Genomic DNA, 15,113 nt, shown 5'->3' with positions numbered 1-15,113 from the left:
CCACTGTCATATCCTCCACACTCCTCTCCTGTACACACCACCCCACTGTCATATCCTCCACACTCCTCTCCTGTACATACCTCCCACACTCCTCTCCTGTACATACCGCCCCACTGTCATATCCTCCACACTCCTCTCCTGTACATACCGCCCACTGTCATATCCTCCACACTCCTCTCCTGTACATACCGCCCACTGTCATACCCTCCACACTCCTCTCCTGTACATACCGCCCACTGTCATATCCTCCACACTCCTCTCCTGTACATACCGCCCACTGTCATACCCTCCACACTCCTCTCCTGTACATACCGCCCACTGTCATATCCCCCACACTCCTCTCCTGTACATACCGCCCACTGTCATATCCCCCACACTCCTCTCCTGTACATACCGCCCACTGTCATATCCTCCACCCTCCTCTCCTGTACATACCGCCCACTGTCATATCCCCCACACTCCTCTCCTGTACATACCGCCCCATTGTCATATCCTCCACACTCCTCTCCTGTATATACTGCCCGTTGTCATATCCTCCACACTCCTTTCCTGTACATAGTGCCCACTGTCATATCCTCCACACTCCTCTCCTGTACATACCACCCCACTGTCATATCCTCCACACTCCTCTACTGTACATACCACCCCACTGTCATATCCTCCACACTCCTCTCCTGTACATACCGCCCCACTGTCATATCCTCCACACTCCTCTCCTGTACATACCGCCCACTGTCATACCCTCCACACTCCTCTCCTGTACATACCGCCCACTGTCATATCCTCCACACTCCTCTCCTGTACATACCGCCCACTGTCATACCCTCCACACTCCTCTCCTGTACATACCGCCCACTGTCATATCCCCCACACTCCTCTCCTGTACATACCGCCCACTGTCATATCCCCCACACTCCTCTCCTGTACATACCGCCCACTGTCATATCCTCCACCCTCCTCTCCTGTACATACCGCCCACTGTCATATCCCCCACACTCCTCTCCTGTACATACCGCCCCATTGTCATATCCTCCACACTCCTCTCCTGTATATACTGCCCGTTGTCATATCCTCCACACTCCTTTCCTGTACATAGTGCCCACTGTCATATCCTCCACACTCCTCTCCTGTACATACCACCCCACTGTCATATCCTCCACACTCCTCTACTGTACATACCACCCCACTGTCATATCCTCCACACTCCTCTACTGTACATACCGCCCCATTGTCATATCCTCCACACTCCTTTCCTGTACATAGTGCCCACTGTCATATCCTCCACACTCCTCTACTGTACATACCACCCCACTGTCATATCCTCCACACTCCTCTACTGTACATACCGCCCCATTGTCATATGCTCCACACTCTCCTGTATATACTGCCCACTGTCATACCCTCCACACTCCTCTCCTGTAAATACCACCCACTGTCATGCCCTCCACACTCCTCTCCTGTACATACATTCCAGCTCTGACATATGTTGCCACTCTGTATAAATAGACGTGGGATGGAATCTCCTGGACATGTTGCAATGTCTGAGTGTTTCTTGGGCTCCATCAAGGGCTGGGGACCATGGCAGATTCCAAGTATCCCCAAAAAATGCTGATGCTGTTTTGGGGGGTTGGTCTGGATAACTCCCTAGTCTGCACCCAGGAACATCAATGAGGGGAAAACAACACAAACCATGTGTGCCAATACTCACCGGTCACATTCAGGATCTGCTCTTTGTCCTCCCGGTGATCTGTAGCGGGGTGGACGGTCCTACAGATATATGTCACTCCATCATCTTCTCTTATAGTCGGTTTCATGGTCAGAGCACTTATACAGCTGTAGGAATTATCATCATGCTCATTTTCTTGAACTCTATGGGAATATTTCTCGCTGTGAATGGTGTTACTCCCAGAATTCCATGTTACCAGTTCAGTCTCTGGGAGGTTCTTCTCCCTCCTCAGCCAGGTGATGGACAAATCTCGCGGTTTAAACCCATTTATTGGACAGGTGAGAGTCAGATGCTCCTCATGGATGACACGTTCCGGCATCATGATGGACAATAACTTGGGAGGAACTAAATAAGAGAATTTATACATTTACTCAGTAAAAATATAAAGCAACAATGTACCATACTTGTTAAAGGATCTATAAACCCAATCACTAACGTCTAATAGAAGCTTTAATATGTTCCCGTAAATTCTAAAGTCGTTTTAAATCATTGTAAATCTGCAGCTGTCATTAAAAAAATTCCTGAAGATCCTGCCGTGAAGATCACAGTTCAGACAGTTCCTGTTATAGGGTGACAACAGCGGCGTAACTAGAACCTTCAGGGCCCCGATGCAAGAAACCATGAAGGGCCCCCCTGAACCCCAGTCAGGGCCCTTCCCTCTGAGTCCGGCGGTGGAACTCCAGGGTGTGGTCACAGGTATGACCTTTGTGAGCCCTGTAGTTCCACCACTGGTATCAGTAGTTTTTTTTTATTATTTTCTTTTTAATTTTTAGGTGCCCCATTGGGGGACTGTCCCTAGGCAGGATGGGGTCCCCGTCCCCAGAAGAGATGAGGTCCTTTTCTCCAGGGCAGATGAAGTTACTGCCCCCAGGTGAGAAGGGGTCCCTGTCCCCAGGGGAGATGGGGGTCCCTGTCCCCACATGAGAAGGGGTCCCTGTCCCCAGGGGGAGATGGAGGGGGTATGTAATGGTGTTTGGGGGATGGGGTCCTCTCACTCACCATGACCAAGCTGTAGGCCGTGCACTCATCCATGTTGGCCTGGGCTCCATCCAGTGTGCTGGACGGGCGATCAGCATATCTCCCAGAAAGACCTTTCATCCTCTGTGTATGACGGGGGAGGAGGGGGGCTGGCAGACAAGCCTGCAGTGTCCTCCGGGGGGCTCTCATACGGCTGCACTGCATCTGTGTGCTTAAAGTTTGTTTACCCAGGAGAAGTATGCAGTGCAGTGTGGGCCGGACTTGGGGGGGGGGGGGGCGGGACTCTGGCTGGGGAGAACAGACATTGGACTGAGCAGCAATGCATGGAGCAGGAGAGGGGTACTCTGAGGAGCCGGCCAAGGACACAGGTCATGCGGGGAATGCACAACTAAAGACCAGCCAGTGCGATAGTCGAGCATGGAGCTCTGCTAGTCACCCTCCACCTCCAGCCACCCGTGTGCATGGTGCACTGGTACCCCTAGCTGCCTATGCTGCTGCCGGCCATATGTAGAGGGGGCTGCATAGGCCCCCTGCATCACAGGGCCCAGTTGCGGTCGTGACTGCTGCACCCCCTATAGTTATGCCCCTGGGTGACAACTCTCTGACTGTCTCCCCCAACTCTGCTCTTTGGGCCAAATTTAGACCTTGTGGGGAATGGAGCTCTTCAGGTTCAGCGGGGTCCCTCATACACGGAGTTTAGCACCAACTTTATGGAAAAACTTATGCATGGTACATAAATCGATATAAACCAACATGGCCAAAACAATAGTACATACATGAACACATTGAAGTATCTGTGTGGCATAAAGCAGAATACCCAATGGAGGTGGAGCCAGTACACAATATATATCCCACACACACATTACACAGACATGGTCTACTGATGTCACCATCAGGAAAGCCGCCCTGAGATATGCCATATAGCCATCTCTGGAGGGCATGTGGACTTCAAATGGCAGCAAAGAGGTTGTACTGACAGCACAGAGATGGAACAAAGGATCAAAAAAAGTGAAAACAGGATTTTAAATGAAAGTATTCTCAGCAGTTCATCTGGACATCTATCCTCCAATTTTCATTAGGCCTTGCTCATGAATTACTACTTCCCTCTTCTATGTATTCCTAGGATGGAGGGGGTCCTTCTCACTGGGAGGGTCCCCAACAAGTTAGAAATGTCCTCATGATAAACACCTTCTCACCCCAATAAAGCCCACTACTGCCCCCTAGGACAGGGGTAGGCAGCCTCGGCCCTCCAGCTGTTTTAAAACTACAAGTCCCATGAGACATTGCAAGACCCTGACAACCACAGGCATGACTCCTAGAGGCGGAGGCATGATGGGATTTGTAGTTTCACCACAGCCGGAGGGCCGAGGTTGCCTACCCCTGATCTAGGAGGTCAGAAAAGACAAATCAATGCAAGTTATAATCAGAAATGTAAGAATATCATATAATAGACAAGGAAAGCTTTAGAAAGAATCCATTTCATGTAGAAGAGAAGAGTCTCACCTCCATTGACGTTGAGTGTCCTGCGTACCGAGACCGGAGAGGTCAGTGCCGGGTGTTTTACACGGACATATAATTCGGCTCCATTATCCCGGTCATAGCTGGGAGTTATCTGGAGAGAACACTGACAGATGAATGCACCAAGTTTCTTCTTACTGATAATAGGAGTCATCTCCAGCTGTAGAGGTCTGTCCTCGTGTCCTGCAAATCCATTCATCAGTTGTCTCCCCTCCTCCACATCTTCAACCTCTTCATACCCTCCTCCATCACTTCTACTTATCCTGACTGGAGTGAGGTGACCTCCAGACCTCCAGGTATAGATGGTCCTCATCTCCTCCCCGGATCTTCTCATACACACAGAGATTTCTATGTCGTTGGGTCTGAAGTCCATAATCTGACAAGTCAGAGTCGTCCTGTTCATGTCGGTCAGCTCATCGTTCCCGGTAATCTCAGAGAGAATGGGGGGATCTGCAAGAGGAAATCATCGTATTATTACATTTACTATGTGATCAATCCCAAGACACTGGATAGGACACCTCTACTGGAGACCATGGGGGGGATAGATAAAAAGTAAAAATCTAAGGATTTATCAAAAGTTACCAAACTTATCAATATCAAAAAACTCATCATAAGGTGGAAAATCCCTTTAATGAATTGTAAGGTCACCAATATAAATGACACATCCCAAATGACTGTCGGCTCTTACAACACGTTATCAGCTGATTGCTTATTTCCAGGAACAATCCCGGCACAGACAATACAACACAATACAATCAGAATCTGGACATTGAAGAGACGGTGTACCCTAATCTATGAACCCCTCAAGGCAGGCCCTACCAAACATTTCACATTAGCTTTGTGGAATATAATCATTAGAGGTAGGGGGATGGGTTTACTAAGCCCCAAAACAGCCGATTATCTTCTGACGCAGAATCCAGAAATGTCTGTTCTTCATTTGTTTAGTGAAGATGTATAATTCATGGAAGCCCATGCAAGGCTGCCCTATTGTAGCTGCCATCGGCTCCCTTTTAGAACGATTAGGACAATTGGTGGACAAACACCTTCTACCCAGTCCACAGACTACATTAAAGACACGGCACAGTACTTTCCTAGAGTCATAAAATCCATTATATTCCAGATTTCTATGGGAACAATAGATTTAAAATCATTGTATTAATGTCTTCCTTACCAGGATGTAGCCCTCCCAGCGGTGAACTGCCAACAATAAAACTCATCCACAAAGAACTACAAGAATATCTTCTCCGATGTATAGAGATTCTAATAACCCAGAATTCCTTTATGTTCGATGGATCCTATTATTTACAATCCTTCGGGGCATTGATGGGAGCTAAATATTCCCCTAATATGGGAAATCTTTATATAGGTTGGTAGGAGGAAGTTTTTCTTTTCTCACACCAGAACCCGTATGTTAGACATTTACATTGGTTTGCTTGTCTCGGAGACGACGTCTCGGCAGTGTGGGGATGTCCTACTACAGCAATTATAGAATTTGTTGAATATTTAAACAATAATGATCTCAATCTCCATTTTTCATACAACTATCATACCTCTTCTATACATTCCTTGGATGTTACTCTTGAAAGCAACTCTGGGACAGGATTAGTCACCTCTACAAGGGAAACACTACGTTGTATGCAACGAGTTACCATCCCCCACATACAATCAAGGCTATACCTGTGGGAGAGTTCATTAGAGCCTTTAGAAATTGCTCAACAGAGAAACTCTTTGATAGGGAGTGTGAGATCATCAGAACAGACTCCTTTAGGCCACTTTCACACTTGTAAAGCGCCTCTCCTGTCACTCCAGTATGGAAGCCCGAGTGCTCTCACAATGGAGCGGTGCTCTTGCAGGACGTAAGAAAAAGTCCCACAAGCAGCATCTTTGGGGCAGTGCGGGAGCAGTGAATACACCACTCCTAAAATGCCCTGCCCATTGAAATGAATGGGCAGCACTGCAAAGCACTTCCGCAGCGGCACTACATGGGTGCTATTAACCCCTTCTTCAGCCACTAGCGGGGATTAAAAGTGCCCCACTAGTGGCTGAAAAACGTTGCTAAAACGACAGTAAAGCTCCGCTAAAACTAGTGGCGCTTTACTACCAACACCCCCTCTGCCCCAGTGTGAGGTTACTTCCGGGTATCGCAGCTCTGGCGCTGTGATTGGCCGGAGCAGCGATGATGTCACTTCCACGCATGCGTGGGAGCCGGTGGGAAGGGCACAATACAACTGAAGCAAGGGCACATATGTGCCCTTGCTTCAGTTGGCTTAAACCTGCACGGTTTAGGAGATATCCAGTGCAGCTACAGGTAAGTCTAATTATAGGCTTGCCTGTAGTTTAAAGTGGTTGTAAAGGGTTTGCCACCAATTTAACAGAGGCTTTCCTATCTGGGAGTAAGGCAGGAGAATTGCCAATGAAAGGGACCGTACAGAGGAATAGCGATACAAATCAGAATAAATTGAGTACTGTCCGTGATACTTTTTTTATTTGCACTAACATACAATTTTTCAGGACAAGCTTTCGGGTATGTCCCTTTCTTCAAGGTCCAAGCAGTACTGATTTACAAATTTTTAAGCAGAATGTAAAAACAAAACAAAAAAAACAAATAAAACACCTCTGAGGGAAAGAAGAGAAAAAAAAACACATACAAATCAATGGCAATAAAGATAACAGCAGAGTTAGTGAGATGAGACAGAGGGAGAGCTATGGAATGGAGGGGGGGGGGGGGGGGGGGGGGGTTGCTAGTCAAAGAGAGGGTTGTAAAACTTTAGTATAATGGGCAAGGAAACCTATATCTAAATTCAGGCCATTATTTTTTGTGTCAAAAAGAATTATCATTCTTAGGCCGCGTGCACACGGGCGGATTGTCTGCCCAACTAAGTTCGGCAGACAATCCGACAGACAGTCCGTTCAAAATTAGCATGAACGGACTTGACCACACACGATGAGCAGACAGTCCGCTGAAAGCGTGCGTGATGACGTGTACAGCACGTACGACGGGACTAGAAAAACGACGTCCTATACACTGCAATGCAACCTTCGGCCGTGTAAATCCTTTCTGAGCATGCGCCATACTTAGTCCGTCCAACTTGCCTACACACGAGCGGACTGTCCGCTGAAACCAAGTTTGGACGGACAAAACCAAGTTTGAACGGACTGTCTTACGGAAATTCCGTAAGACTTTGTTCGTCAGATTGTCCGCTGAAAAAGTCCGCTGAAGCCCACACACGAGCGGATTGTCCGCTGAAACACGGTTCAGCGGACTAAGTTGGACAGACAATCCGCCCGTGTGTACGCGGCCTTAGGCCCCTTTCACACGGGACGGATCAGTAATGATCCGCCCCGTGATGATCCACTCGCTCAGCGGGGATCGCTCCATTGTCCCCGCTGAGCCGGCTGCGGACAGGGCGGTCTCCGCACACTGTGCGGGGACCGCCCTGTCAGCTCTCCGCTCTCCTCTATGGGGGATCTGATGAGCACGGACCTTCTGTCCGTGTTCATCCGATCCGCTCTGCAGACGGATAGAAAAATAGGATTTTCCTCCGTCTGCAGAATTGGACAGTTGCGGAGGTGGACAATAGCGGGTGTCTGCGGATGTTCATCCCCCGACACCCGCTATCCCATAGGGATGCATGTATGTCCGTATTTCATCCGCAAACGGATGGATGAAATACGGACATACCGTCCGCATGTGTGAAAGGGGCCTTAGTTCAAAGGTTTTCCTTTCCTGGATAGTTCTGAAATTCCCTTTAAGAACTAAAACATTAAGGTCTACTCTCTCATACGGCTACAATCACATTAAGTAAATCAGAATAACAAACAGAACTCTGAACCTAATAAGGTTACATTTGTTACTACATTCTCCAATGTATATCACCGAGTAACTAATATTGTAAGAAGAAATCTCCCAATTTTGTATGCAGATAAAGAGTTACACGTGATATTAGAAGAAGGATTCTCTAGCCAGAGGGCGTCCTCTTTGGGGTCACTCTTTGGGGTCACTCTTTGGGGTCACTCTTGTCCCAGAGTCTATTTAATGCCGTGCAGATAATACATGTAGATATTGTTGTTTAAATCTGTGCACTAAAACCTTTGACTCCTTAGTTACGGGTGAGAGATTTAAAATGAAGCATTACATTAATTGCGGCACTAACTATGTCGTGTATCTCATATATTGTACAGCTTGTGGTTCGCAGTATGTGGGGTACACAATCTGTTCTCTCATTGGAGAACATGCCTGTAACTTTCCAGCTAAGAAGATAAATGTTTCACAAGATTTCAGGGACACTCATGGGGGGTGAAACTCATCTTGGTGACATTTATGGGGGTGATACTCATGGGGGGGGTGACACTCATGGGGGTGACAGTTATGGGGGGTGACAGTTATGGAGGTGAGAGTCATGGGGGTGACAGTCATGGGGGTGACACTTATGGGGTGACAGTCATGGGGGTGACACTTATGGGGGGGTGACACTCATGGGGGGGACACTTATGGAAGTGAGAGTCATGGGGGGGTGACACTCATGGGAGTGACACTCATGGGGGTGACACTTATGGAGGTGAGAGTCATGGGGGGGTGACAGTCATGGGGGGGTGACACTCATGGGGGGGTGACAGTCATGGGGGGGTGACACTCATGGGAGTGACACTCATGGGGGTGACACTTATGGAGGTGAGAGTCATGGGGGGGGTGACAGTCATGGGGGTGACAGTCATGGGAGTGACACTTATGGAGGTGAGAGTCATGGGGGTGACACTTATGGGGGGTGACAGTCATGGGGGTGACACTTATGGAGGTGAGAGTCATAGGGGTGACAGTCATGGGGGTGACACTCATGGGGGGGTAACACTCATGGAGGTGAGAGTCATGGGGGTGACAGTCATGGGGGGTGACAGTCATGTGGGTGACACTTATGGAGGTGAGAGTCATGGGGGGTGACAGTCATCATGGGGGTGACACTCATGGGGGGGTGACACTTATGGAGGTGAGAGTCATGGGGGGTGACAGTCATCATGGGGGTGATACTCATGGGGGTGACATCACTCATTTTAGATTCTGTGACATTGATAGAGTACCTGTACTTCCCAGAGGAGGTGGGAGGCATCGCAGATCATTACTACAGGAGGCATGGTGGATACAAAGGGTGCAGACCAGGCACTCCAGGGGTTAAATGTCAGATGGGACCTTGATATGCATCTGGGTTAGACCCCCCTACCCTCGTTGCTTTCTTCTCCTCTGTTTTATATGACACTACTGAATACACAGGTTTTTATTTATTTTTCATCTCTGTGGGTATCATATTAGTTTATGTTTGTTTTCTGTTTGATGTATTTTGTGTTTATGTAAACATATTAGTGACCTGAACTCCACCCACTTTTTAAACGCTGACAGTTGTCTCGGGGTGTGCGAGTCTCCATAGGCACTATATATGTGTCTTGTCCGTCTTCATGTCACTTTCTCTAAATAAGGTCTAATGCCGCGTACACACGTAGCCGACTATCCGCCGGACTTTCCGAACGAGCTACTTACCCACACACGGCACTTTTTCAGCGGACTAATACGCCGTACTTTTGAAATGAAAGGACTCGCCCACACACGCGGAGGAAAGTCCGCTAATTTTGAGCGGGTCTCCAGGTAGGCGGGGCCCACGAAGGAGACGTCGCTGGCCCCGCCACCTGGTATGGACTTAAAGGGGAACCCCAACGCCGAAAAAAATCGGCGTGGGGGTCCCCCTCAGGTCCACATCAGACCCTTGTCCGAGCACGCTACCCGGCCGGCCAGGAAAGGGGGGGAAGAGCGAGCGCCCCCCCAACCTCCCGAGCCATACCAGGCCGCGTGCCCTCAACATGGGGGGTGCCGCGCCCCCCCCCCCACCCCAAAGCACCTTGTCCCCATGTTGATGAGGACAAGGGCCTCTTCCCGACAACCCTGGCCGTTGGTTGTCGGGGTCTGCGGACGGGGGGCTTATCGGAATCCGGGAGCCCCCTTTAATAAGGGGGCCCCTGGATACCGGCCCCCCACCCTATGTGAATGAGTATGGGGTACAATGTACTCCTACCTATTCACCTGTAAAATAAAGTACAAAAAAAACACAACACACAAGGGTTAAAATAGTTTATTGCACAGCTCCGGGGGTCTTCCGTCTTCGGGGGTCTTCTCGCCGGACTCCTCCGCTATCTTCTGCTAGCTCTTTTACTAGCGGAGGGGCCTGGCTTTCTTCCTCGCCGCCGCCCTCTTCTTCCGACTTCGGGGGTCTTGTCCCCCTCTTCGGTTCTTCTGTCGCCTCTGTCGTCGACGCCTTCTGTTCTTCTCTTCAGATGTTGACTCGTCACTCCCTCCGCTCACAATGACGGGGACCGGGTGCACGGCGACTTATATAGGGACATCACCGGATGATGTCCCCGCCTATTATGATGTCACGGTCCCAGCATCCTCTGTCCCCGTCATTGTGAGCGGAGGGAGCGACGAGGCAACATCTGAAGAGAAGAACAGAAGGCGGCGGCGACAGAAGACCGGGCTCCTTCGCTAGTAAAAGAGCTAGAAGAAGATAGCGGAGGAGTCCGGCGAGAAGACCCCCAAAGACGGACAGAAGACCCCTGGAGCTGTGCAATAAACTATTTTAACCCTTGTGTGTTGTGTTTTTTTGTACTTTATTTTACAGGTGAATGGGTAGGGGTACATTGTACCCCATACTCATTCACATAGGCTGGGAGGGCTGGTATCCGGGGGGCCCCTTATTAAAGGGGGCTCCCGGATTCCGATAAGCCCCCCGCCCGCAGACCCCGACAACCAACGGCCAGGGTTGTCGGGACGAGGCCCTTGTCCTCATCAACATGGGGACAAGGTGCTTTGGGGTGGGGGGGCCACGCGGCCTGGTACGGCTCAGGAGGGGGGGTGCGCTCGTCCCCCCCTTTCCTGGCCGGCCGGGTAGCGTGCTCAGCAAGGGTCTGATGTGGACCTGGGGGGGACCCCCACACCGATTTTTTCGGCATTGGGGTTCCCCTTTAAGTCCATACCAGGTTGGGGGGCCAGCGACGTCTCCTTCACTGGCCCCGGCTACCTGGAGACGCTCTCTCCGGGTGGGAAAAGTCCGTTCATTTCAAAAGTACGGCGGACTGGCACACACACACGGCCGGATTGTCCGCCGAAATGCGAGTCCGGCGGGAAGATTGAAGTGCAAAACTACTTTCTAAGTCCGCCGTACTTTTGGGTAAAAAAAAGTGCACTGGAGGCTACACACGGGGGGGATTGTCCGGCGGACTTGAGTTTGCCGGACTTTTCCACCCGATTGTTTGATTGTGTGTCTGCAGCATTACATAGTTAGTCTGGTTCAAAAAAAGTTCATCTAGTTCAACCAATAAAAAAGGGAAAAGAAAAACGATACAATCCCATATACTGTACACAGTCCTATACACATTGTTAATCCAGAGGAAGGCAAAAAAAAAACCCAGCACAGTATGATCTAATTTGCTCCAGCAAGGAAAAAAATTCCTTCCTGATCCCCCGAAAGACAATCAGATATTCCCTGGACCACCTTTACCTATAAATGCCATTATCCAATTATATTCTATACATTGAGGAAAGAATCCAGAGCTTTCTTATAGAAATCGACTGAGCCGACCAGATCCACTTTTAGAGAGAATCTATTCCACATTTCACACCTCTTAGGCCGCGTACACACGCGCGGACTGTTGGCCCAACCTTGTCCGCTGAACAGTGTTTGGGCGGACAGTCCGCTCGTGTGTGGGCTTTCAGCGGACAGTTTCAGCGGACAGTAAATAGTAAATAGATGGTGTTGCGCTCCACATAAAATAAATTAAGTCTAATAACACAATTACTAAATAATCTCATAAAATCTTGAAAACGCACTCATGTGATTAAAATTAAAATCACTAAATAATCGCATAAAATCTTGAAAATGTGCTCATGCGATTAAAAATTCCATTAATTCTAAAATAAATACCAAGTGAATAATACAGTGCTTGAAGCTATTTCCTACTAATAGGAGGATACCGGAAGTGACGTCCGGGGTACGAACGAGGAAGCCGTTCGTTGTTTGTTAGTGAAAAAAACGCTTGATTTTTACTGTATAAGTGTGAGTACCCAGGACTTAGTTCCTTTTTATAATAAAGCATTTGTGTGAACGTACTTCACTATTGGAGCCCCCCTCTTTCTTTCTTGGGTCTGATTTGCGATCCCTTACGGAATATCTGGAGGAAAAGGTTTGGGGGCGCCCATACTACATTTAGGATATACACCGCAAAGTGTTGAAGTTCCCCTATACCTACTGAGGATATACACCCCATTTGAGGACACAACTGCTGCACTGGAGTATTTGGCTGTCTTACTGACAGCAGTGAGGTAAGGTACCCACTGCACTCAGTGTGTGAGCACCCACGTTTAAGGAGCTGAAAAATCACTGGTGGAATCATCCCGGGGTTGTTCATAGGATTCATTTCTTCACATAGCACAGCGTGGATTTATTTCATCTTCTGCATGAACTTTATGATTTAGCCTTTGTACACTTATTTAGAGACATTTTTATCACGTTTGCTGGACTATTATCTTTTTTATTTTGTGATAATAATTTTTTTCATACACCGTTTTTTATATTTTTATTGTATATTTTTATATATACTCTTTTTTGCACATATGCTGGCACTTGTATGCACTTTCATGGACTGACACAGATTTGTTTGATGTCATGATTCTTTTTGATAATTTTAAGACTTGCGATTTTTTTTTTTTTCTTGTCACTTTATCACGAGTATATAGATTATTTTAGCTTCTTCATTTTATGAATATTAGTAGGAAATAGCTTCAAGCACTGTATTATTCACTTGGTATTTATTTTAGAATTAATGGAATTTTTAATCGCATGAGCACATTTTCAAGATTTTATGCGATTATTTAGTGATTTTAATTTTAATCACATGAGTGCGTTTTCAAGATTTTATGAGATTATTTAGTAATTGTGTTATTAGACTTAATTTATTTTATGTGGAGCGCAACACCATCTATTTACTATTTACTGTCACTTTGAGGGGAGGGTTTGCACCTCTGTCGGTGTTTTTTGCTGCAACCACACCAACCTGCTCTAACTTTACCACTATAGCGCGAGGATAACCTACCATTACTAGTTTCAGCGGACAGTTGGACGGACAAGGTTTTACGGAAATTCCGAAAAACTGTCCGCTGAAACCTTGTTTCAACGAACAGTCCACCCGTGTGTAGGCTTGTTCGTCAAACTAAGTTGCGCGCATGCTCAGAAAGGATTTTCAAGCCGAAAGTTATAATGCAGTGTATAGGACGTCGTATTTTGCGTCCCGTCGTACGTGCCGTTCACGTCATCGCGCACGGTTTCAGCAAACTGTTCGTTCGTCGTGTGTGGCCATGTCCGTCCATGCTAAGTTTGAGCGGACTGTTCGCTCAAACTGTTGGACGGACAAAGTTGGGCCAACAGTCCGCGCGTGTGTACGCGGCCTTACTGTGAAGAAGCCTAGACTGAAACGCGTCGCTTGTCTTATGGAACATTTATACTCCTGGTGTAAATAATGAAGAAGATTTTTTTCACTTTCACCTTGTTGCCAATTTTTCATGATTGAGTGCAAACTCCTTACCTTTCTTTATGAATCTGATGTAGAAGAAACCCAAAAGACCCAAAATGAATACAATCAGGATTGTCACAACCACGGCGGTGATAACGGCTCCGGAGGTATCTTCTCTCTCTGTAATAATGAGGAACAAAACATGATGTGGAAGTAGAAACATTTCCCAACATGAAAACCTCAATGATTTCCGTCACATTGTATCTGACCGGAGAGATATCACCACACACCTCCCTGACCTCACCACACACCTCCCCCACCTCACCGACCTCACCACACACCTCCCCGACCTCACCACACACCTCCCCAACCTCCCCGACCTCACCACACACCTCCCCGACCTCACCACACACCTCCCCAACCTCCCCGACCTCACCACACACCTCTTCGACCTCACCACACACCTCCCCAACCTCCCCGACCTCACCACACACCTCCCCGACCTCACCACACACCTCCCCAACCTCACCACACACCTCACCACACACCTCACCACACACCTCCCCGACCTCACCACACACCTCACCACACACCTCCCCGACCTCACCACACACCTCCCCCACCTCACCACACACCTCCCCAACCTCCCCGACCTCACCACACACCTCCCCGACCTCACCACACACCTCCCCAACCTCCCCGACCTCACCACACACCTCTCCGACCTCACCACACACCTCCCCAACCTCCCCGACCTCACCACACACCTCCCCAACCTCACCACACACCTCCCCAACCTCCCCGACCTCACCACACACCTCCCCGACCTCACCACACACATCCCCAACCTCCCTGACCTCACCACACACCTCCCCAACCTCCCTGACCTCACCACACACCTCCCCAACCTCCCTGACCTCACCACACACCTCCCCAACCTCACCACACACCTCACCACACACCTCACCACACACCTCCCCGACCTCCCCAACCTCACCACACACCTCCCCGACCTCACCACACACCTCTCCGACCTCACCACACACCTCTCCGACCTCACCACACACCTCCCCGACCTCGCACACACCTCCCCACACACCTCATCACACACCTCATCACACACCTCCCCGACCTCACCTCACACCTCTCCGACATCACACACCTCATCACACACCTCCCACATGTCTAGAGACACTCCAATGCCCCAAACAGAGGCTATTCTTGGAGGAAAGGAAGCAGAAGATGGACCTCAAAATTACCCAGATCCCCTGAAATGTTGATGATGAGGACCTGTTGCTTTGTGCTCATTATCCTATATCAGGGGGTGTTATTTATATTTTTT

At 48.8% G+C, this 15,113-nt stretch overlaps 1 protein-coding gene across 4 annotated transcripts in view; it reads right to left on the bottom strand.

Moving 5' to 3' along the window:
• LOC143929727 (hemicentin-1-like) overlaps positions 1 to 15,113 on the bottom strand; it is a 77,591-nt gene that overhangs the window by 31,591 nt on the left and 30,887 nt on the right. For all 4 annotated transcript variants that reach the window (XR_013262585.1, XR_013262586.1, XM_077453698.1 and 1 more), the window contains exons 4-6: positions 13,844 to 13,951; positions 4,208 to 4,672; positions 1,709 to 2,071 (exon numbers count right to left, since the gene is read on the bottom strand). Coding sequence is in view for 2 of the 4 variants with exons in the window: in XM_077453698.1 (XP_077309824.1) it covers positions 1,709 to 2,071; positions 4,208 to 4,672; positions 13,844 to 13,951 (936 nt within the window). In the remaining 2 variants the exon portion in view is untranslated. The remainder of the gene's footprint in view (positions 1 to 1,708; positions 2,072 to 4,207; positions 4,673 to 13,843; positions 13,952 to 15,113) is intronic.

Source organism: Lithobates pipiens, unplaced genomic scaffold (assembly GCF_037356315.1).
Source record: "Lithobates pipiens isolate NorthernLeopardFrog02 unplaced genomic scaffold, aLitPip1_a1.2 Scaffold_24, whole genome shotgun sequence".
NCBI lineage: Eukaryota > Metazoa > Chordata > Amphibia > Anura > Ranidae > Lithobates > Lithobates pipiens.
Note: the sequence above shows the minus strand (reverse complement) of the source record. Positions and strands in the feature narration are given on the sequence as shown.